Source organism: Notolepis coatsorum (genome assembly GCF_963971535.1).
Source record: "Notolepis coatsorum genome assembly, chromosome: 1".
Classification (NCBI taxonomy): Eukaryota; Metazoa; Chordata; class Actinopteri; order Aulopiformes; family Paralepididae; genus Notolepis; species Notolepis coatsorum.
The window spans coordinates 107,128,252-107,151,670 of record NC_140165.1 but is presented as its reverse complement, the minus strand read 5'-3'; the positions used below and the strand labels follow the sequence as shown (position 1 = coordinate 107,151,670).

Below are 23,419 nucleotides of genomic sequence, written 5' to 3'. Positions count from 1 at the left end.
GGCTCAGGTTAGTAGAGGAGGCTCAGGTTAGTAGAGGAGGCTCAGGTTAGTAGAGGAGGCTCAGGTTAGTGGTGGAGGCTCAGGTTAGTAGTGGAGGCTCAGGTTAGTAGAGGAGGCTCAGGTTAGTGGAGGAGGCTCAGGTTAGTGGTGGAGGCTCAGGTTAGTGGTGGAGGCTCAGGTTAGTAGTGGAGGCTCAGGTTAGTAGTGGAGGCTCAGGTTAGTAGAGGAGGCTCAGGTTAGTAGAGGAGGCTCAGGTTAGTGGTGGAGGCTCAGGTTAGTAGAGGAGGCTCAGGTTAGTGGTGGAGGCTCAGGTTAGTGGTGGAGGCTCAGGATAGTGGTGGAGGCTCAGGTTAGTGGTGGAGGCTCAGGTTAGTGGTGGAGGCTCAGGTTAGTGGTGGAGGCTCAGGTTAGTAGAGGAGGCTCAGGTTAGTAGTGGAGGCTCAGGTTAGTGGTGGAGGCTCAGGTTAGTAGAGGAGGCTCAGGTTAGTAAAGGAGGCTCAGGTTAGTGGTGGAGGCTCAGGTTAGTGGTGGAGGCTCAGGTTAGTAGAGGAGGCTCAGGTTAGTAGTGGAGGCTCAGGTTAGTAGAGGAGGCTCAGGTTAGTAGAGGAGGCTCAGGTTAGTAGAGGAGGCTCATACAGAAGTACAGAATACTTTCATACAAAATGCTTCTCTGGAGCGTAACAGTAAGAAGCATTTTGTATGAAAGTATTCTGTACTTCTGTATGACAACTATTAAAGAACTTGAACTTGAACTTGAACTCAGGTTAGTGGTGGAGGCTCAGGTTAGTGGTGGAGGCTCAGGTTAGTGGAGGAGGCTCAGGTTAGTAGAGGAGGCTCAGGTTAGTGGTGGAGGCTCAGGTTAGTAGAGGAGGCTCAGGTTAGTAGAGGAGGCTCAGGTTAGTGGTGGAGGCTCCGGTTAGTGGTGGAGGCTCAGGTTAGTAGAGGAGGCTCAGGTTAGTAGAGGAGGCTCAGGTTAGTGGTGGAGGCTCAGGTTAGTAGAGGAGGCTCAGGTTAGTAGTGGAGGCTCAGGTTAGTAGAGGAGGCTCAGGTTAGTAGAGGAGGCTCAGGTTAGTGGTGGAGGCTCAGGTTAGTAGAGGAGGCTCAGGTTAGTAGAGGAGGCTCAGGTTAGTAGTGGAGGCTCAGGTTAGTAGAGGAGGCTCAGGTTAGTAGAGGAGGCTCAGGTTAGTAGTGGAGGCTCAGGTTAGTGGTGGAGGCTCAGGTTAGTAGAGGAGGCTCAGGTTAGTGGTGGAGGCTCAGGTTAGTGGTGGAGGCTCAGGTTAGTAGAGGAGGCTCAGGTTAGTAGAGGAGGCTCAGGTTAGTAGAGGAGGCTCAGGTTAGTAGAGGAGGCTCAGGTTAGTAGAGGAGGCTCAGGTTAGTGGTGGAGGCTCAGGTTAGTAGAGGAGGCTCAGGTTAGTAGAGGAGGCTCAGGTTAGTAGAGGAGGCTCAGGTTAGTGGTGGAGGCTCAGGTTAGTAGAGGAGGCTCAGGTTAGTAGTGGAGGCTCAGGTTAGTAGAGGAGGCTCAGGTTAGTGGTGGAGGCTCAGGTTAGTAGAGGAGGCTCAGGTTAGTGGTGGAGGCTCAGGTTAGTGGTGGAGGCTCAGGTTAGTAGAGGAGGCTCAGGTTAGTGGTGGAGGCTCAGGTTAGTAGTGGAGGCTCAGGTTAGTGGTGGAGGCTCAGGTTAGTAGAGGAGGCTCAGGTTAGTGGTGGAGGCTCAGGTTAGTAGAGGAGGCTCAGGTTAGTGGTGGAGGCTCAGGTTAGTGGTGGAGGCTCAGGTTAGTAGAGGAGGCTCAGGTTAGTGGTGGAGGCTCAGGTTAGTGGTGGAGGCTCAGGTTAGTAGAGGAGGCTCAGATTAGTGGTGGAGGCTCAGGTTAGTAGAGGAGGCTCAGGTTAGTGGTGGAGGCTCAGGTTAGTGGTGGAGGCTCAGGTTAGTAGAGGAGGCTCAGGTTAGTGGTGGAGGCTCAGGTTAGTAGAGGAGGCTCAGGTTAGTAGTGGAGGCTCAGGTTAGTGGTGGAGGCTCAGGTTAGTGGTGGAGGCTCAGGTTAGTAGAGGAGGCTCAGGTTAGTGGTGGAGGCTCAGGTTAGTAGTGGAGGCTCAGGTTAGTAGTGGAGGCTCAGGTTAGTAGTGGAGGCTCAGGTTAGTAGAGGAGGCTCAGGTTAGTAGAGGAGGCTCAGGTTAGTAGAGGAGGCTCAGGTTAGTAGAGGAGGCTCAGGTTAGTGGTGGAGGCTCAGGTTAGTAGTGGAGGCTCAGGTTAGTAGAGGAGGCTCAGGTTAGTAGAGGAGGCTCAGGTTAGTGGTGGAGGCTCAGGTTAGTGGTGGAGGCTCAGGTTAGTAGAGGAGGCTCAGGTTAGTAGTGGAGGCTCAGGTTAGTAGAGGAGGCTCAGGTTAGTAGAGGAGGCTCAGGTTAGTAGTGGAGGCTCAGGTTAGTAGAGGAGGCTCAGGTTAGTGGTGGAGGCTCAGGTTAGTAGAGGAGGCTCAGGTTAGTAGTGGAGGCTCAGGTTAGTAGAGGAGGCTCAGGTTAGTAGAGGAGGCTCAGGTTAGTAGTGGAGGCTCAGGTTAGTAGTGGAGGCTCAGGTTAGTAGAGGAGGCTCAGGTTAGTGGTGGAGGCTCAGGTTAGTAGAGGAGGCTCAGGTTAGTAGAGGAGGCTCAGGTTAGTGGTGGAGGCTCAGGTTAGTAGTGGAGGCTCAGGTTAGCAGTGGAGGCTCAGGTTAGTAGTGGAGGCTCAGGTTAGTAGAGGAGGCTCAGGTTAGTGGTGGAGGCTCAGGTTAGTGGTGGAGGCTCAGGTTAGTAGTGGAGGCTCAGGTTAGTGGTGGAGGCTCAGGTTAGTAGAGGAGGCTCAGGTTAGTAGAGGAGGCTCAGGTTAGTAGAGGAGGCTCAGGTTAGTGGTGGAGGCTCAGGTTAGTAGAGGAGGCTCAGGTTAGTGGTGGAGGCTCAGGTTAGTAGAGGAGGCTCAGGTTAGTAGTGGAGGCTCAGGTTAGTAGAGGAGGCTCAGGGTAGTAGAGGAGGCTCAGGTTAGTGGTGGAGGCTCAGGTTAGTGGTGGAGGCTCAGGTTAGTGGTGGAGGCTCAGGTTAGTGGTGGAGGCTCAGGTTAGTAGAGGAGGCTCAGGTTAGTGGTGGAGGCTCAGGTTAGTGGTGGAGGCTCAGGTTAGTGGTGTAGGCTCAGGTTAGTGGTGGAGGCTCAGGTTAGTAGAGGAGGCTCAGGTTAGTGGTGGAGGCTCAGGGTAGCAGTGGAGGCTCAGGTTAGTAGTGGAGGCTCAGGTTAGTAGAGGAGGCTCAGGTTAGTGGTGGAGGCTCAGGTTAGTGGTGGAGGCTCAGGTTAGTGGTGGAGGCTCAGGTTAGTAGAGGAGGCTCAGGTTAGTAGTGGAGGCTCAGGTTAGTAGAGGAGGCTCAGGTTAGTGGTGGAGGCTCAGGTTAGTAGTGGAGGCTCAGGTTAGTAGAGGAGGCTCAGGTTAGTAGTGGAGGCTCAGGTTAGTAGAGGAGGCTCAGGTTAGTAGAGGAGGCTCAGGTTAGTAGTGGAGGCTCAGGTTAGTAGTGGAGGCTCAGGTTAGTGGTGGAGGCTCAGGTTAGTGGTGGAGGCTCAGGTTAGTAGTGGAGGCTCAGGTTAGTGGTGGAGGCTCAGGTTAGTAGAGGAGGCTCAGGTTAGTAGAGGAGGCTCAGGTTAGTAGTGGAGGCTCAGGTTAGTAGTGGAGGCTCAGGTTAGTAGTGGAGGCTCAGGTTAGTGGTGGAGGCTCAGGTTAGTAGAGGAGGCTCAGGTTAGTAGTGGAGGCTCAGGTTAGTAGTGGAGGCTCAGGTTAGTAGAGGAGGCTCAGGTTAGTGGTGGAGGCTCAGGTTAGTAGAGGAGGCTCAGGTTAGTAGTGGAGGCTCAGGTTAGTGGTGGAGGCTCAGGTTAGTGGTGGAGGCTCAGGTTAGTGGTGGAGGCTCAGGTTAGTAGAGGAGGCTCAGGTTAGTGGTGGAGGCTCAGGTTAGTAGAGGAGGCTCAGGTTAGTAGTGGAGGCTCAGGTTAGTGGTGGAGGCTCAGGTTAGTGGTGGAGGCTCAGGTTAGTAGAGGAGGCTCAGGTTAGTGGTGGAGGCTCAGGTTAGTAGTGGAGGCTCAGGTTAGTAGTGGAGGCTCAGGTTAGTAGTGGAGGCTCAGGTTAGTAGAGGAGGCTCAGGTTAGTAGAGGAGGCTCAGGTTAGTAGAGGAGGCTCAGGTTAGTAGAGGAGGCTCAGGTTAGTGGTGGAGGCTCAGGTTAGTAGTGGAGGCTCAGGTTAGTAGAGGAGGCTCAGGTTAGTAGAGGAGGCTCAGGTTAGTGGTGGAGGCTCAGGTTAGTGGTGGAGGCTCAGGTTAGTAGAGGAGGCTCAGGTTAGTAGTGGAGGCTCAGGTTAGTAGAGGAGGCTCAGGTTAGTAGAGGAGGCTCAGGTTAGTAGTGGAGGCTCAGGTTAGTAGAGGAGGCTCAGGTTAGTGGTGGAGGCTCAGGTTAGTAGAGGAGGCTCAGGTTAGTAGTGGAGGCTCAGGTTAGTAGAGGAGGCTCAGGTTAGTAGAGGAGGCTCAGGTTAGTAGAGGAGGCTCAGGTTAGTAGAGGAGGCTCAGGTTAGTAGTGGAGGCTCAGGTTAGTAGAGGAGGCTCAGGTTAGTGGTGGAGGCTCAGGTTAGTAGAGGAGGCTCAGGTTAGTAGAGGAGGCTCAGGTTAGTAGAGGAGGCTCAGGTTAGTAGAGGAGGCTCAGGTTAGTGGTGGAGGCTCAGGTTAGTGGTGGAGGCTCAGGTTAGTGGTGGAGGCTCAGGTTAGTAGAGGAGGCTCAGGTTAGTAGAGGAGGCTCAGGTTAGTAGAGGAGGCTCAGGTTAGTAGAGGAGGCTCAGGTTAGTAGTGGAGGCTCAGGTTAGTAGTGGAGGCTCAGGTTAGTGGTGGAGGCTCAGGTTAGTAGAGGAGGCTCAGGTTAGTAGTGGAGGCTCAGGTTAGTAGAGGAGGCTCAGGTTAGTAGTGGAGGCTCAGGTTAGTAGAGGAGGCTCAGGTTAGTGGAGGAGGCTCAGGTTAGTAGAGGAGGCTCAGGTTAGTGGTGGAGGCTCAGGTTAGTAGTGGAGGCTCAGGTTAGTGGTGGAGGCTCAGGTTAGTAGAGGAGGCTCAGGTTAGTAGTGGAGGCTCAGGTTAGTAGAGGAGGCTCAGGTTAGTAGTGGAGGCTCAGGTTAGTAGAGGAGGCTCAGGTTAGTGGAGGAGGCTCAGGTTAGTGGAGGAGGCTCAGGTTAGTAGTGGAGGCTCAGGTTAGTAGTGGAGGCTCAGGTTAGTAGAGGAGGCTCAGGTTAGTAGAGGAGGCTCAGGTTAGTAGTGGAGGCTCAGGTTAGTAGTGGAGGCTCAGGTTAGTAGAGGAGGCTCAGGTTAGTGGAGGAGGCTCAGGTTAGTAGTGGAGGCTCAGGTTAGTGGTGGTGGCTCAGGTTAGTGGTGGAGGCTCAGGTTAGTAGAGGAGGCTCAGGTTAGTAGAGGAGGCTCAGGTTAGTAGAGGAGGCTCAGGTTAGTGGTGGAGGCTCAGGTTAGTAGTGGAGGCTCAGGTTAGTAGAGGAGGCTCAGGTTAGTGGAGGAGGCTCAGGTTAGTGGTGGAGGCTCAGGTTAGTGGTGGAGGCTCAGGTTAGTAGTGGAGGCTCAGGTTAGTAGTGGAGGCTCAGGTTAGTAGAGGAGGCTCAGGTTAGTAGAGGAGGCTCAGGTTAGTGGTGGAGGCTCAGGTTAGTAGAGGAGGCTCAGGTTAGTGGTGGAGGCTCAGGTTAGTGGTGGAGGCTCAGGATAGTGGTGGAGGCTCAGGTTAGTGGTGGAGGCTCAGGTTAGTGGTGGAGGCTCAGGTTAGTGGTGGAGGCTCAGGTTAGTAGAGGAGGCTCAGGTTAGTAGTGGAGGCTCAGGTTAGTGGTGGAGGCTCAGGTTAGTAGAGGAGGCTCAGGTTAGTAAAGGAGGCTCAGGTTAGTGGTGGAGGCTCAGGTTAGTGGTGGAGGCTCAGGTTAGTAGAGGAGGCTCAGGTTAGTAGTGGAGGCTCAGGTTAGTAGAGGAGGCTCAGGTTAGTAGAGGAGGCTCAGGTTAGTAGAGGAGGCTCATACAGAAGTACAGAATACTTTCATACAAAATGCTTCTCTGGAGCGTAACAGTAAGAAGCATTTTGTATGAAAGTATTCTGTACTTCTGTATGACAACTATTAAAGAACTTGAACTTGAACTTGAACTCAGGTTAGTGGTGGAGGCTCAGGTTAGTGGTGGAGGCTCAGGTTAGTGGAGGAGGCTCAGGTTAGTAGAGGAGGCTCAGGTTAGTGGTGGAGGCTCAGGTTAGTAGAGGAGGCTCAGGTTAGTAGAGGAGGCTCAGGTTAGTGGTGGAGGCTCCGGTTAGTGGTGGAGGCTCAGGTTAGTAGAGGAGGCTCAGGTTAGTAGAGGAGGCTCAGGTTAGTGGTGGAGGCTCAGGTTAGTAGAGGAGGCTCAGGTTAGTAGTGGAGGCTCAGGTTAGTAGAGGAGGCTCAGGTTAGTAGAGGAGGCTCAGGTTAGTAGAGGAGGCTCAGGTTAGTGGTGGAGGCTCAGGTTAGTAGAGGAGGCTCAGGTTAGTAGAGGAGGCTCAGGTTAGTAGAGGAGGCTCAGGTTAGTAGAGGAGGCTCAGGTTAGTAGAGGAGGCTCAGGTTAGTGGTGGAGGCTCAGGTTAGTAGAGGAGGCTCAGGTTAGTAGTGGAGGCTCAGGTTAGTAGAGGAGGCTCAGGTTAGTAGAGGAGGCTCAGGTTAGTAGAGGAGGCTCAGGTTAGTGGTGGAGGCTCAGGTTAGTAGAGGAGGCTCAGGTTAGTAGAGGAGGCTCAGGTTAGTAGAGGAGGCTCAGGTTAGTAGAGGAGGCTCAGGTTAGTAGAGGAGGCTCAGGTTAGTAGAGGAGGCTCAGGTTAGTGGTGGAGGCTCAGGTTAGTAGAGGAGGCTCAGGTTAGTAGAGGAGGCTCAGGTTAGTAGAGGAGGCTCAGGTTAGTAGAGGAGGCTCAGGTTAGTGGTGGAGGCTCAGGTTAGTGGTGGAGGCTCAGGTTAGTAGTGGAGGCTCAGGTTAGTAGAGGAGGCTCAGGTTAGTGGTGGAGGCTCAGGTTAGTAGAGGAGGCTCAGGTTAGTGGTGGAGGCTCAGGTTAGTAGAGGAGGCTCAGGTTAGTGGTGGAGGCTCAGGTTAGTAGTGGAGGCTCAGGTTAGTGGTGGAGGCTCAGGTTAGTAGAGGAGGCTCAGGTTAGTGGTGGAGGCTCAGGTTAGTAGAGGAGGCTCAGGTTAGTGGTGGAGGCTCAGGTTAGTGGTGGAGGCTCAGGTTAGTAGAGGAGGCTCAGGTTAGTGGTGGAGGCTCAGGTTAGTGGTGGAGGCTCAGGTTAGTAGAGGAGGCTCAGGTTAGTGGTGGAGGCTCAGGTTAGTAGAGGAGGCTCAGGTTAGTGGTGGAGGCTCAGGTTAGTAGAGGAGGCTCAGGTTAGTAGAGGAGGCTCAGGTTAGTAGAGGAGGCTCAGGTTAGTAGTGGAGGCTCAGGTTAGTAGAGGAGGCTCAGGTTAGTGGTGGAGGCTCAGGTTAGTGGTGGAGGCTCAGGTTAGTGGTGGAGGCTCAGGTTAGTAGAGGAGGCTCAGGTTAGTGGTGGAGGCTCAGGTTAGTAGTGGAGGCTCAGGTTAGTAGAGGAGGCTCAGGTTAGTGGTGGAGGCTCAGGTTAGTAGAGGAGGCTCAGGTTAGTAGAGGAGGCTCAGGTTAGTGTTGGAGGCTCAGGTTAGTGGTGGAGGCTCAGGTTAGTAGAGGAGGCTCAGGTTAGTGTTGGAGGCTCAGGTTAGTGGTGGAGGCTCAGGTTAGTGGTGGAGGCTCAGGTTAGTGGTGGAGGCTCAGGTTAGTGGTGGAGGCTCAGGTTAGTAGTGGAGGTTCAGGTTAGTGGTGGAGGCTCAGGTTAGTAGTGGAGGCTCAGGTTAGTAGAGGAGGCTCAGGTTAGTAGAGGAGGCTCAGGTTAGTAGTGGAGGCTCAGGTTAGTGGTGGAGGCTCAGGTTAGTAGAGGAGGCTCAGGTTAGTAGAGGAGGCTCAGGTTAGTAGAGGAGGCTCAGGTTAGTAGTGGAGGCTCAGGTTAGTGGTGGAGGCTCAGGTTAGTAGAGGAGGCTCAGGTTAGTAGTGGAGGCTCAGGTTAGTGGTGGAGGCTCAGGTTAGTAGAGGAGGCTCAGGTTAGTAGTGGAGGCTCAGGTTAGTGGTGGAGGCTCAGGTTAGTGGTGGAGGCTCAGGTTAGTGGTGGAGGCTCAGGTTAGTGGTGGAGGCTCAGGTTAGTAGAGGAGGCTCAGGTTAGTAGAGGAGGCTCAGGTTAGTAGTGGAGGCTCAGGTTAGTGGTGGAGGCTCAGGTTAGTAGAGGAGGCTCAGGTTAGTGGTGGAGGCTCAGGTTAGTAGTGGAGGCTCAGGTTAGTGGTGGAGGCTCAGGTTAGTAGTGGAGGCTCAGGTTAGTGGTGGAGGCTCAGGTTAGTAGAGGAGGCTCAGGTTAGTAGAGGAGGCTCAGGTTAGTGTTGGAGGCTCAGGTTAGTGGTGGAGGCTCAGGTTAGTAGAGGAGGCTCAGGTTAGTGTTGGAGGCTCAGGTTAGTGGTGGAGGCTCAGGTTAGTGGTGGAGGCTCAGGTTAGTGGTGGAGGCTCAGGTTAGTGGTGGAGGCTCAGGTTAGTAGTGGAGGTTCAGGTTAGTGGTGGAGGCTCAGGTTAGTAGTGGAGGCTCAGGTTAGTAGAGGAGGCTCAGGTTAGTAGAGGAGGCTCAGGTTAGTAGTGGAGGCTCAGGTTAGTAGTGGAGGCTCAGGTTAGTAGAGGAGGCTCAGGTTAGTAGTGGAGGCTCAGGTTAGTAGAGGAGGCTCAGGTTAGTAGAGGAGGCTCAGGTTAGTAGAGGAGGCTCAGGTTAGTGGTGGAGGCTCAGGTTAGTAGAGGAGGCTCAGGTTAGTAGAGGGGGCTCAGGTTAGTGGAGGAGGCTCAGGTTAGTAGTGGAGGCTCAGGTTAGTGGTGGAGGCTCAGGTTAGTAGAGGAGGCTCAGGTTAGTGGTGGAGGCTCAGGTTAGTGTTGGAGGCTCAGGTTAGTAGAGGAGGCTCAGGTTAGTAGAGGAGGCTCAGGTTAGTAGAGGAGACTCAGGTTAGTAGAGGAGGCTCAGGTTAGTAGAGGAGGCTCAGGTTAGTAGTGGAGGCTCAGGTTAGTGGTGGAGGCTCAGGTTAGTAGAGGAGGCTCAGGTTAGTGGTGGAGGCTCAGGTTAGTAGAGGAGGCTCAGGTTAGTAGAGGAGGCTCAGGTTAGTAGTGGAGGCTCAGGTTAGTAGTGGAGGCTCAGGTTAGTAGAGGAGGCTCAGGTTAGTAGTGGAGGCTCAGGTTAGTAGAGGAGGCTCAGGTTAGTAGTGGAGGCTCAGGTTAGTGGTGGAGGCTCAGGTTAGTAGTGGAGGCTCAGGTTAGTAGTGGAGGCTCAGGTTAGTAGTGGAGGCTCAGGTTAGTAGTGGAGGCTCAGGTTAGTAGAGGAGGCTCAGGTTAGTAGAGGAGGCTCAGGTTAGTAGAGGAGGCTCAGGTTAGTAGTGGAGGCTCAGGTTAGTAGAGGAGGCTCAGGTTAGTAGTGGAGGCTCAGGTTAGTAGAGGAGGCTCAGGTTAGTGGAGGAGGCTCAGGTTAGTAGTGGAGGCTCAGGTTAGTGGTGGTGGCTCAGGTTAGTGGTGGAGGCTCAGGTTAGTAGAGGAGGCTCAGGTTAGTAGAGGAGGCTCAGGTTAGTAGAGGAGGCTCAGGTTAGTGGTGGAGGCTCAGGTTAGTAGTGGAGGCTCAGGTTAGTAGAGGAGGCTCAGGTTAGTGGAGGAGGCTCAGGTTAGTGGTGGAGGCTCAGGTTAGTGGTGGAGGCTCAGGTTAGTAGTGGAGGCTCAGGTTAGTAGTGGAGGCTCAGGTTAGTAGAGGAGGCTCAGGTTAGTAGAGGAGGCTCAGGTTAGTGGTGGAGGCTCAGGTTAGTAGAGGAGGCTCAGGTTAGTGGTGGAGGCTCAGGTTAGTGGTGGAGGCTCAGGATAGTGGTGGAGGCTCAGGTTAGTGGTGGAGGCTCAGGTTAGTGGTGGAGGCTCAGGTTAGTGGTGGAGGCTCAGGTTAGTAGAGGAGGCTCAGGTTAGTAGTGGAGGCTCAGGTTAGTGGTGGAGGCTCAGGTTAGTAGAGGAGGCTCAGGTTAGTAAAGGAGGCTCAGGTTAGTGGTGGAGGCTCAGGTTAGTGGTGGAGGCTCAGGTTAGTAGAGGAGGCTCAGGTTAGTAGTGGAGGCTCAGGTTAGTAGAGGAGGCTCAGGTTAGTAGAGGAGGCTCAGGTTAGTAGAGGAGGCTCATACAGAAGTACAGAATACTTTCATACAAAATGCTTCTCTGGAGCGTAACAGTAAGAAGCATTTTGTATGAAAGTATTCTGTACTTCTGTATGACAACTATTAAAGAACTTGAACTTGAACTTGAACTCAGGTTAGTGGTGGAGGCTCAGGTTAGTGGTGGAGGCTCAGGTTAGTGGAGGAGGCTCAGGTTAGTAGAGGAGGCTCAGGTTAGTGGTGGAGGCTCAGGTTAGTAGAGGAGGCTCAGGTTAGTAGAGGAGGCTCAGGTTAGTGGTGGAGGCTCCGGTTAGTGGTGGAGGCTCAGGTTAGTAGAGGAGGCTCAGGTTAGTAGAGGAGGCTCAGGTTAGTGGTGGAGGCTCAGGTTAGTAGAGGAGGCTCAGGTTAGTAGTGGAGGCTCAGGTTAGTAGAGGAGGCTCAGGTTAGTAGAGGAGGCTCAGGTTAGTAGAGGAGGCTCAGGTTAGTGGTGGAGGCTCAGGTTAGTAGAGGAGGCTCAGGTTAGTAGAGGAGGCTCAGGTTAGTAGAGGAGGCTCAGGTTAGTAGAGGAGGCTCAGGTTAGTGGTGGAGGCTCAGGTTAGTAGAGGAGGCTCAGGTTAGTAGTGGAGGCTCAGGTTAGTAGAGGAGGCTCAGGTTAGTAGAGGAGGCTCAGGTTAGTAGAGGAGGCTCAGGTTAGTGGTGGAGGCTCAGGTTAGTAGAGGAGGCTCAGGTTAGTAGAGGAGGCTCAGGTTAGTAGAGGAGGCTCAGGTTAGTAGAGGAGGCTCAGGTTAGTAGAGGAGGCTCAGGTTAGTAGAGGAGGCTCAGGTTAGTGGTGGAGGCTCAGGTTAGTAGAGGAGGCTCAGGTTAGTAGAGGAGGCTCAGGTTAGTAGAGGAGGCTCAGGTTAGTAGAGGAGGCTCAGGTTAGTGGTGGAGGCTCAGGTTAGTGGTGGAGGCTCAGGTTAGTAGTGGAGGCTCAGGTTAGTAGAGGAGGCTCAGGTTAGTGGTGGAGGCTCAGGTTAGTAGAGGAGGCTCAGGTTAGTGGTGGAGGCTCAGGTTAGTAGAGGAGGCTCAGGTTAGTGGTGGAGGCTCAGGTTAGTAGTGGAGGCTCAGGTTAGTGGTGGAGGCTCAGGTTAGTAGAGGAGGCTCAGGTTAGTGGTGGAGGCTCAGGTTAGTAGAGGAGGCTCAGGTTAGTGGTGGAGGCTCAGGTTAGTGGTGGAGGCTCAGGTTAGTAGAGGAGGCTCAGGTTAGTGGTGGAGGCTCAGGTTAGTGGTGGAGGCTCAGGTTAGTAGAGGAGGCTCAGGTTAGTGGTGGAGGCTCAGGTTAGTAGAGGAGGCTCAGGTTAGTGGTGGAGGCTCAGGTTAGTAGAGGAGGCTCAGGTTAGTAGAGGAGGCTCAGGTTAGTAGAGGAGGCTCAGGTTAGTAGTGGAGGCTCAGGTTAGTAGAGGAGGCTCAGGTTAGTGGTGGAGGCTCAGGTTAGTGGTGGAGGCTCAGGTTAGTGGTGGAGGCTCAGGTTAGTAGAGGAGGCTCAGGTTAGTGGTGGAGGCTCAGGTTAGTAGTGGAGGCTCAGGTTAGTAGAGGAGGCTCAGGTTAGTGGTGGAGGCTCAGGTTAGTAGAGGAGGCTCAGGTTAGTAGAGGAGGCTCAGGTTAGTGTTGGAGGCTCAGGTTAGTGGTGGAGGCTCAGGTTAGTAGAGGAGGCTCAGGTTAGTGTTGGAGGCTCAGGTTAGTGGTGGAGGCTCAGGTTAGTGGTGGAGGCTCAGGTTAGTGGTGGAGGCTCAGGTTAGTAGAGGAGGCTCAGGTTAGTGGTGGAGGCTCAGGTTAGTAGAGGAGGCTCAGGTTAGTGGTGGAGGCTCAGGTTAGTGGTGGAGGCTCAGGTTAGTAGAGGAGGCTCAGGTTAGTGGTGGAGGCTCAGGTTAGTGGTGGAGGCTCAGGTTAGTAGAGGAGGCTCAGGTTAGTGGTGGAGGCTCAGGTTAGTAGAGGAGGCTCAGGTTAGTGGTGGAGGCTCAGGTTAGTAGAGGAGGCTCAGGTTAGTAGAGGAGGCTCAGGTTAGTAGAGGAGGCTCAGGTTAGTAGTGGAGGCTCAGGTTAGTAGAGGAGGCTCAGGTTAGTGGTGGAGGCTCAGGTTAGTGGTGGAGGCTCAGGTTAGTGGTGGAGGCTCAGGTTAGTAGAGGAGGCTCAGGTTAGTGGTGGAGGCTCAGGTTAGTAGTGGAGGCTCAGGTTAGTAGAGGAGGCTCAGGTTAGTGGTGGAGGCTCAGGTTAGTAGAGGAGGCTCAGGTTAGTAGAGGAGGCTCAGGTTAGTGTTGGAGGCTCAGGTTAGTGGTGGAGGCTCAGGTTAGTAGAGGAGGCTCAGGTTAGTGTTGGAGGCTCAGGTTAGTGGTGGAGGCTCAGGTTAGTGGTGGAGGCTCAGGTTAGTGGTGGAGGCTCAGGTTAGTGGTGGAGGCTCAGGTTAGTAGTGGAGGTTCAGGTTAGTGGTGGAGGCTCAGGTTAGTAGTGGAGGCTCAGGTTAGTAGAGGAGGCTCAGGTTAGTAGAGGAGGCTCAGGTTAGTAGTGGAGGCTCAGGTTAGTGGTGGAGGCTCAGGTTAGTAGAGGAGGCTCAGGTTAGTAGAGGAGGCTCAGGTTAGTAGAGGAGGCTCAGGTTAGTAGTGGAGGCTCAGGTTAGTGGTGGAGGCTCAGGTTAGTAGAGGAGGCTCAGGTTAGTAGTGGAGGCTCAGGTTAGTGGTGGAGGCTCAGGTTAGTAGAGGAGGCTCAGGTTAGTAGTGGAGGCTCAGGTTAGTGGTGGAGGCTCAGGTTAGTGGTGGAGGCTCAGGTTAGTGGTGGAGGCTCAGGTTAGTGGTGGAGGCTCAGGTTAGTAGAGGAGGCTCAGGTTAGTAGAGGAGGCTCAGGTTAGTAGTGGAGGCTCAGGTTAGTGGTGGAGGCTCAGGTTAGTAGAGGAGGCTCAGGTTAGTGGTGGAGGCTCAGGTTAGTAGTGGAGGCTCAGGTTAGTGGTGGAGGCTCAGGTTAGTAGTGGAGGCTCAGGTTAGTGGTGGAGGCTCAGGTTAGTAGAGGAGGCTCAGGTTAGTAGAGGAGGCTCAGGTTAGTGTTGGAGGCTCAGGTTAGTGGTGGAGGCTCAGGTTAGTAGAGGAGGCTCAGGTTAGTGTTGGAGGCTCAGGTTAGTGGTGGAGGCTCAGGTTAGTGGTGGAGGCTCAGGTTAGTGGTGGAGGCTCAGGTTAGTGGTGGAGGCTCAGGTTAGTAGTGGAGGTTCAGGTTAGTGGTGGAGGCTCAGGTTAGTAGTGGAGGCTCAGGTTAGTAGAGGAGGCTCAGGTTAGTAGAGGAGGCTCAGGTTAGTAGTGGAGGCTCAGGTTAGTAGTGGAGGCTCAGGTTAGTAGAGGAGGCTCAGGTTAGTAGTGGAGGCTCAGGTTAGTAGAGGAGGCTCAGGTTAGTAGAGGAGGCTCAGGTTAGTAGAGGAGGCTCAGGTTAGTGGTGGAGGCTCAGGTTAGTAGAGGAGGCTCAGGTTAGTAGAGGAGGCTCAGGTTAGTGGAGGAGGCTCAGGTTAGTAGTGGAGGCTCAGGTTAGTGGTGGAGGCTCAGGTTAGTAGAGGAGGCTCAGGTTAGTGGTGGAGGCTCAGGTTAGTGTTGGAGGCTCAGGTTAGTAGAGGAGGCTCAGGTTAGTAGAGGAGGCTCAGGTTAGCACCATCAACTCCTCACTCAACTCGGGGGTGGTCCCCACCTCCCTAAAACAAGCCAGAGTCACGCCGCTCATAAAAAAACCAACCCTGAACCCTACTGTCATAGGCAACTACCGTCCTGTCTCTCTTCTCTCCTTCCTTTCTAAAACACTTGAACGTGCTGTATCCAACCAACTTACTACTTATCTCTTACAGAATGACCTCCTAGACCCTAATCAGTCAGGCTTCAGGACTGGTCACTCCACAGAGACAGCCCTCATTGCGGTCACAGAGGCACTTCACTTAGCAAAAGCGAAAGGCCTCTCCTCTGTCCTGATTCTCCTAGATCTATCTGCAGCCTTCGACACAGTCAACCACCAGATCCTCCTTGCGGCCCTCGCAGGAATGGGAGTGGCTGGCTCTGCGCTGACATGGCTGTCATCATACCTCAATGACCGCTCCTACCAAGTGTCATGGAGAGGGACCCTGTCGGCCACCCGCCCCCTGCGGACGGGTGTCCCCCAGGGCTCGGTTTTAGGACCCCTTCTCTTCTCCCTCTACACTAAATCACTGGGTAACATTATCACGTCTCATGGCTTCTCCTACCATTGTTATGCCGACGATACTCAACTCTTCCTCTCCTTCCCTCCCTCAGATATCCACGTCTCTGTGCGGATCTCGGCCTGTCTGTCCGACATCTCAGCCTGGATGACGTCCAACCACCTCAAACTGAACCTAAGCAAAACAGAATTGCTCCACCTGCCGGCCAAATCCTCCCCCCTAACCGACCTTTCAATCACAGTCGAGAATGCAGCTGTGACCGCGTCCCCGACCGCCAAGAACCTTGGTGTTGTCCTCGACGACCAGTTGAACTTCTCTGCTCACATCGCAGCGACGACCAGAACCTGCCGATTCCTCCTGAGCAACGTCAGAAGGATACGCCCCTTCCTGACAAAAGAAGCCACCCAACTCCTCGTCCAATCAACAGTCATCTCCCGCCTCGACTACTGCAATGCACTGCTCGCTGGCCTCCCGGCCACTGCCACTAAGCCTCTTCAACTCATTCAGAACGCAGCGGCCCGCCTGATCTCAAACCTACCGAAGTCGGCCCATGTCACCCCACTTCTTAGGGACCTGCACTGGCTCCCCATTGCTGCACGAATCCGCTTCAAGGCCCTCGACCTAGCATACCGTGCGGCAAAGGGAACCGCTCCCGCCTACCTCCGGTCAATGGTCTCTAACTACACACCCTCAAGACCCCTACGCTCTGCATCTTCTGGCCGCCTCAGACCTACTCCTATCCAAGCTCCGGGAGGGTCATCAAAGAGAAGTCGCCTATTCTCAGTCCTTGCCCCACAATGGTGGAATGAACTACCCACCCCAGTTAGGACAGCCGAATCACGTCCAATCTTTCGCCGTCGACTAAAGACGCACTTCTTCAACCATTATCTGAATTAAAAAAAAAAAAAAAAAAAAAAAATCTAACCCTAACTAACCGTACTGTCATGCACTTGTCCTAATAAACTAACCTACACTGTAGCACTCAACACTTTGATGAACATTGTTGCTCAGCTGATAGAGTTGTGCCCTTCCTGATGGCTTGTCGTACAGAACTTGTAAGTCGCTTTGGATAAAAGCGTCAGCTAAATGACTAAATGTAAAATGTAAATGTAGAGGAGACTCAGGTTAGTAGAGGAGGCTCAGGTTAGTAGAGGAGGCTCAGGTTAGTAGTGGAGGCTCAGGTTAGTAGAGGAGGCTCAGGTTAGTGGTGGAGGCTCAGGTTAGTAGAGGAGGCTCAGGTTAGTGGTGGAGGCTCAGGTTAGTAGAGGAGGCTCAGGTTAGTAGAGGAGGCTCAGGTTAGTAGTGGAGGCTCAGGTTAGTAGTGGAGGCTCAGGTTAGTAGAGGAGGCTCAGGTTAGTAGTGGAGGCTCAGGTTAGTAGAGGAGGCTCAGGTTAGTAGTGGAGGCTCAGGTTAGTGGTGGAGGCTCAGGTTAGTAGTGGAGGCTCAGGTTAGTAGTGGAGGCTCAGGTTAGTAGTGGAGGCTCAGGTTAGTAGTGGAGGCTCAGGTTAGTAGTGGAGGCTCAGGTTAGTAGAGGAGGCTCAGGTTAGTAGTGGAGGCTCAGGTTAGTAGAGGAGGCTCAGGTTAGTGGTGGCCTGGTCACTGGCTGGAATGTTCTTTGGTCATTGATCATTGACTTGGAGGCTGAAACGCCACATGCTCACCAGAATATATGTAGGAACAGTTAAGGGCAGAACAGTGTGATTTTGTATTTGGCTACCACATTGGTATTGATACGAATGTAGCTTTAATTATCTTCTAAATATTCTGCAAACCTAAAAACAATAGAAAATGCAACCTACCTGTACATCATTGTGTAGGTATAATCAACCTACCTGTACATCATTGTGTAGGTATAATCAACCTACCTGTACATCATTGTGTAGGTATAATCTCCCTCTTTTGGCCCAATAAATGCTGCTTTGCCTGCCCCTGTCACAGTTTTAATTATATACATATTTTAGAAATGATTGGAAAATGTCATAAACCCCAGATTGGTCTAAATAGAAAATATTTCAATTAATAGTTGTGTGTGTGTGTGTGTGTACGTGCGTACGTACAGGGCTTCAGGCCAGGTGATATGCAGGCGTGGCGTCAACACTGGGACCACCAGCTGTACAAGGCTCTGGAGCTGCAGTATCAGACAGGCCTGGAGGCCCTCAACAAAAACCTGCCAGAAATACACATTGACCTCACCTTCAAGTCAGTACCTGTCTTGTCTGCCTCATAATTCCTTGATTTCTTGAGTTAATGTAGCTTTAAAAACCCCAAAACAAATATATTCACTAATAGAAATGATGATGATGATGATATGTGTTCAGACAGGGCCGTCTCCAGTTCCGCCCAGCGCTGGAGGAGGTTACAGCTTGTTACTTCAGAGACATGAAGAGATTCATCTCCATCCCAAGTCACTTTAAGGGGGTCAGCGCCCAGGGGGAGGAGCTTATCTTTAGCGTGATGATTGACAGGAATGCTTCTGGGTTCCTGACCATCTTTAGTAAAGCTGAGGACCTTTTCAGACGCCTGCTGACTGTTCAGGATAAATTTAAGGTAGGACTGGAAACTATGACCTCTGACCTTTAACCCTGTCCGATTGTTTGGGTTAGGACATGACCTCTGACGCTACGGGTCTGAATTCAGCATCATGTATTCCAGCCTTCTGGAGTCATTTATGCACATCCTGGTGTGTGTGTGTGTGTGTGTGTTAGGAGTGGGTGGTTCTAGGTCAGGTAGACTTGGAGCAGCTGGTTGAGCAGAATCTGGTCTCTGTTGAAGACTGGGAGAGAAACTTCAAGGCTCTGAAGGCCAGAGGCAAGGAGGCTGAACGCCTCCACAGGTACTGTTACTGCTACTATTACTACTGCTATTACTACTGCTACTACTATTACTACTACTACTACTACTGCTACTGCTATTACTACTGCTATTACTACTACTACTACTACTGCTACTGCTATTACTACTGCTATTACTATTACTACTACTACTGCTACTGCTATTACTACTGCTATTACTATTACTACTACTACTACTACTACTGCTATTACTATTACTACTACTATTACTACTACTACTACTATTACTACTGCTATTACTATTACTACTACTACTACTACTACTACTACTGCTACTGCTATTACTACTGCTACTGCTATTACTACTGCTATTACTATTACTACTACTATTACTACTGCTATTACTATTACTACTACTATTACTACTATTACTACTATTACTACTGTAACTGAGGGGTACAATTCCCTGACTGTATTGATAAGTATGGTATCATTAAACCACTACCGCTTGATGTACTTTAACTTCTGGCCATACAGTACACGATATCTAAGTATGATGAACACTTTCCCACATATGAAATCAGGTCCACACAAATATAACAGTCGAAGGTTTAATATAGCAAAAGGTATATACAACATTCACTTAATTACATTTATGATTTGAATGCACTTGTAAGGCAAATGAGTATTCGTAGGCAAATCAACACTGAATGTCCAATCTCTGGTTACGCAGGAAGCAAGTATACAACCTGGTTCTTTAGGGAACTATAGCGATGGTACTTAAGGATTATAGCGGGATACTAAAGGGGTCCTGCTGGTTGTAAGTCAGTAGGGGGGGGGGGGGTTTGGAGAGCCGTCAGCTGCATCCCATCTGGCCAACGATTCCTGGGGAGAATTCAGGTACAGAACACAGTGCCCGCAGGATCTTGATCCACAGATGAATACACTTGGGCCCTCTTGTAGACGGTAGCTGTAGGCTGTAGGTCCACAACGAAGGAGAAGCGAGGCGGCCTCGGTCTGGGTTGAGCGCCGTCTCACCTGGGCTCCTCTCGGGGGTAATTCCAACACTCACCGGCGTTTGCTGTTATCCGCTCCACAAATCAAAGCACCCAAAGCAAATAGATATTCCATGCCGTATAGGCTCAGCAGTCGTCCGGGTAGGTAATCCAATGTGCAGGTCCACTCGTCCTCGCCCAGAACTCCTCGGATGAAAGCACCACGCGTGGTCTGCCCAGCCTGGTTAAGACTCTAGATAACGCGAGGAAACGATGGGGGTGCTGCTCACTTTAGAACTCTAACCAAACGATGCACCATACATAATAGACTATTATTAACTTAATAGAAATACGTCCCACTCGACGGTACAGTGCCAAACTATGACAATTCAGCTATGAATTTACACGAGGTCTCAATGCCTATTCTGGGGCCAAATAGGCCATACTGCACCACACGTGGGTCGTGGGTGAGGCTTCACGTCTGTTACTAGGTTGGAGGGTAAATGACTAATGGACTAAAAGAAAGTTCTACTTTACTTGCGCCATATTTATATGCACGGTGAACAAATAGTACCATTCGTATTTCGGTAGCCGTATTCCTACGCGGAACCGGGGCTAGTTGGGACATGTTCGTCGGCACTATTGAACTTGACTCAAGGGGCTTGTCTGCTGGCGCCAGGTTCTTGTCCAATGAGAGAATGAACTATTATGGGCTGTAGTAGACTAAAGGGATATTCAGTGTATATGTACAAAGAATATACAAGGGATATCAAACGATATACAAATACTATCAAATATATATCCATAAATAAATATATATATTCGGTTTAATCTGATCCTTCACAACAACTACTATTACTACTACTACTACTACTACTACTGCTACTACTACTACTATTACTACTGCTATTACTATTACTACTACTATTACTACTATTACTACTACTACTACTACTACTACTACTGCTACTACTACTACTATTACTACTGCTATTACTATTAGTACTACTATTACTACTATTACTACTACTACTACTGCTACTACTACTACTATTACTACTGCTATTACTATTACTACTACTATTACTACTATTACTACTACTACTACTACTACTGCTATTACTACTACTATTACTACTGCTATTACTATTACTACTACTATTACTACTATTACTACTACTACTACTACTATTACTATTACTACTACTATTACTGCTATTACTACTACTACTACTACTTTTGATTTGATTTGATTTGATATTTTTTATTTTCGTGTCTTACATACAACTGTATGCCCAGCCCATATGGGCTTACAAGACACATAACAATAAGTATATAATAATATACTTTACCAATTACTTAACAAATGACATAGACCAAGATGGCCATAAAAAAATACACCCACACTCGAACCCAGCGTCTCCTGCATTGGTGGTGAGCGCCTTGCCCACTGCACCACCTAGCCGCCATAGATTAAATGTTGTTTACTGCAAATTATAATCCAGTCTCCCTAGTAAAGTCTCCTTGTTTTCTCTTCTCTTGTCTTCTCTCAGCCAGGAGAAGATTGATTGTATCCTAGTGAATTGTGAGCCAGTCAAGGCTGTCATCGATGATCTCATCCAGAGGCTGTTTGACACCCTCCTGATGTCACTCAGGAAGTCCATACAAGGTAAAGAAACACAAGATAGGATTACATTAGTAAAAAAAAATACGATGCTCTGGTTTATGGCAATGATGGATTATACTGACCAAAACAAACAGTATCACTCTGTGACTGGTTTTTATTATCTTTCGCTCTCTGTCTCTCTCTTTCTCTCTCTCTGTCTTTCTGTCTCTGTCTCTCTTTCTCTATCTCCTCTCTCTCTCTCTCATCCCTCCCTCCCTCCCTCCCCAGGACATATTCAGAACATTGAGAGTTTTGTGTTGGACTCGATGGAGGCCTTGTCGACACGTCCAGAGAGCATTGAGGAGATCGGAGAAGCCAACGCCAGACACAGCCACATCCAGAATCATAAACATCAAGTAACCTTCCCAACCCTTATCCTAACCCTGGCCACTAAAACACATTCATAATATTTCTCTAATAATCAGATAATTGCATATCTATAACTAATCTCTTTGATTGATTGATTGAACTGAAAACAGTCATGACATATCCATAGCATGTATTTATTATATCAAGAGGTAGGATGTACTCAATTATAACTAATCCATGGCATATTATAACTTACCCATGACATATTATAACCTATCCATGACATATGATAACCTATGCATGACATATTATTAGGGATGTCCGATATTATCGGCCTACCGATATTATCGGCCGATATCTGCATTAAAATGTTTTTTTTTTATACATTTCTATAACCTTTATTTACCCAGGCAAGCAAGTAAGAACAAATTCAGATTTTTATTTATTGTCAAAAGTATGCATAATGTTGTGTTAATTCCACGACAAGAGATATGTAATGTTAATTACCTGAAATTATTCCATTTTTTGGGGGGGGGGGGGGGGAACCCTGCATATATCGGTATCGGTTATATCGGTATCGGAAATTAAGAGTTGGACAATATTGGTATATCGGTATCGGTAAAAAAGCCAATATCGAGCATCCCTACATATTATATAAGATATCCATGACATATTATAACTAATCCATGGCATATTATAACCTATTCATTACATATTATATCATATTTATAACCTATCCATGGCATATTATAACTTACCCATGACATATTATAAGCTATCCATGACATATTATAAGCTATCCATGACATATTATAACTAATCCATGGCATATAATTTACCCATGACATATTATAACCTATCCATGACATATTATAACCTATCCATGACATATTATAACTTACCCATGACATATTATAACCTATCCATGACATATTATAACTTACCCATGACATATTATAACCTATCCATGACATATTATAACCTATCCATGACATATTATAAGCTATCCATGACATATTATAAGCTATCCATGGCATATAACTTACCCATGACATATTTATAACCTATCCATGACATATTATAAGCTATGCATGGCATATTATAACTTACCCATGACATATTATAACTAGGGCTGTCAGTTTATCGCGTTAATTAGATTAATTAATTACACAGCAAATTATTGCGTTATTAAAATTAACTCAAAATTAATTACAATTACGGTATTTTTTTTTTTTTTTATAATATTTTTTTTTGTATCTCATTCATTCCATAAGAATGTAGAATACACATTTACAGACTTTTTTGTAATATGGTCCATTTGCATGTTCTTGGTATCTGATTCTAGGGATATCTATGAATCTCAGGGAATGTATTCCCAGTGTCAGAAATACTGTGGGCTAGATCCACAAAGAATGGATTGCACGGTGCAAGTTGCACCCTTACTTACAATTCATTATGAATTGAAAATGGGGGACCCTGATGTAAACAAGACAAAAGTCTTTCTCTGGTCTGCATCCCCTTAACAATTGTGTGTATTGAGCCGTACTGTATTGTACCCATTCTGCAATCTGTTAATAACATTTTCATTCAATCAATCAATCTGCGCGGTGATTGATTGAATGAAAATTTTATTTTGAGTAAATTGTAATGAACCAATAATGAACCAGTAATGAGAATATCAATACTTTTTTTTTTATCTTTGACTGTGAATAACACCATGCTCAAATTGACTAGACCTGACAAATCTAAGCAAATTAATAGATGGAAGATGATTAAACAGAAGGTTTTGTAGATACAGTACTGAATTCTGCCATCCGGACACATGCAATTTGAAATATGATTATAGAATATAGAATATCAGGCATAAAATGGTTATGCGATTAAAATGCAATTAATTCGATGAATTAATTACAAATCCTGTAATTAATTAGATTAATTTTTTTAATCGCCTGACGGCACTAATTATAACCAAACCTATCCATGACATATTATAAGGTATCCATGACATATTATAAGCTATCCATGACATATTATTATAACCTATCCATGGCATATTATAACCTATCCATGACATATTATTATAACCTATCCATGGCATATTATAAGCTATCCATGACATATTATAACCTATCCATGACATATTATAACTTACCCATGACATATTATAACCAAACCTATCCAGGACATATTATAATAACCAATCCAGAACTATAAGTTATGTGTGTTGTGTGTAGATTGTGCCTCAGTTCCATCTTGCGGAGGAGAAGAACCGTCTGCTGCGGGCCGTGTCAGGAGGAGGGCTGGAGACCCTGTCGCCTCTCAGAGCACGCTGGGACAACCTGGACCTTCTGCTGGAGACACACCAGCTGACCATCAAAGAACAGGTAGAATACCCTGACACACACACACACACACACACACACACACACACACACACACACACACACACACACACACACACACGTTTGTTTGTACAGTACAAACCGTGATATCATCTAGCAGCAATGCTTTAGCTAGCAATGTCATATAACAGTAGTGACTTACTGTGGCACAACGGCTAGGAAATTGGGCTATTCACAAGATATTAACTGAGGTATGCTACGACTCAGCCACATCTAATCAGAACACCAATTGTCAATGATGCAGCATAGAATAAGACTACCCTTTGTTGCTCGTGGCCTGGGAGGGACCCCGGCAGGCGGAGGCAGTGGGTCTGGTTGAGGCACAGAGTTCTGATGTCAGCTGGATTGTTTAGGAACAGAGTTCTGATGTCAGCTGAATTGTTTAGGAACAGAGTTCTGATGTCAGCTGGATCGTTTAGGAACTGAGTTCTGATGTCAGTTGGATCGTTAGACACAGAGTTCTGATGTCAGCTGGATCGTTACACACAGAGTTCCGATGACAGCTGGATCGTTTAATTGAAGTTGAAGAAATTATGTCTGTAGTTCAGTAGAGGTCTGCTCTCCTCTGTGTCTGTAGTTCAGTAGAGGTCTGCTCTCCTCTGTGTCTGTAGTTCACTAGAGGTCTGCTCTCCTCTGTGTCTGTAGTTCATTAGAGGTCTGCTCTCCTCTGTGTCTGTAGTTCATTAGAGGTCTGCTCTCCTCTGTGTCTGTAGTTCATTAGAGGTCTGCTCTCCTCTGTGTCTGTAGTTCATTAGAGGTCTGCTCTCCTCTGTGTCTGTAGTTCATTAGAGGTCTGCTGTCCTCTGTGTCTGTAGTTCATTAGAGGTC

At 49.1% G+C, this 23,419-nt stretch overlaps 1 protein-coding gene across 1 annotated transcript in view; it reads left to right on the top strand.

Moving 5' to 3' along the window:
• The window catches only part of dync2h1 (dynein cytoplasmic 2 heavy chain 1), a gene marked incomplete at its 5' end in the record, with an annotated part of 340,281 nt that overhangs the window by 47,088 nt on the left and 269,774 nt on the right, over window positions 1-23,419 (top strand). Inside the window, 6 exons of the mRNA XM_084336726.1 lie at window positions 16,487-16,626; window positions 16,746-16,974; window positions 17,133-17,260; window positions 19,768-19,883; window positions 20,109-20,236; window positions 22,424-22,573. Coding sequence (XP_084192852.1) covers window positions 16,487-16,626; window positions 16,746-16,974; window positions 17,133-17,260; window positions 19,768-19,883; window positions 20,109-20,236; window positions 22,424-22,573 — 891 coding nt within the window. The remainder of the gene's footprint in view (window positions 1-16,486; window positions 16,627-16,745; window positions 16,975-17,132; window positions 17,261-19,767; window positions 19,884-20,108; window positions 20,237-22,423; window positions 22,574-23,419) is intronic.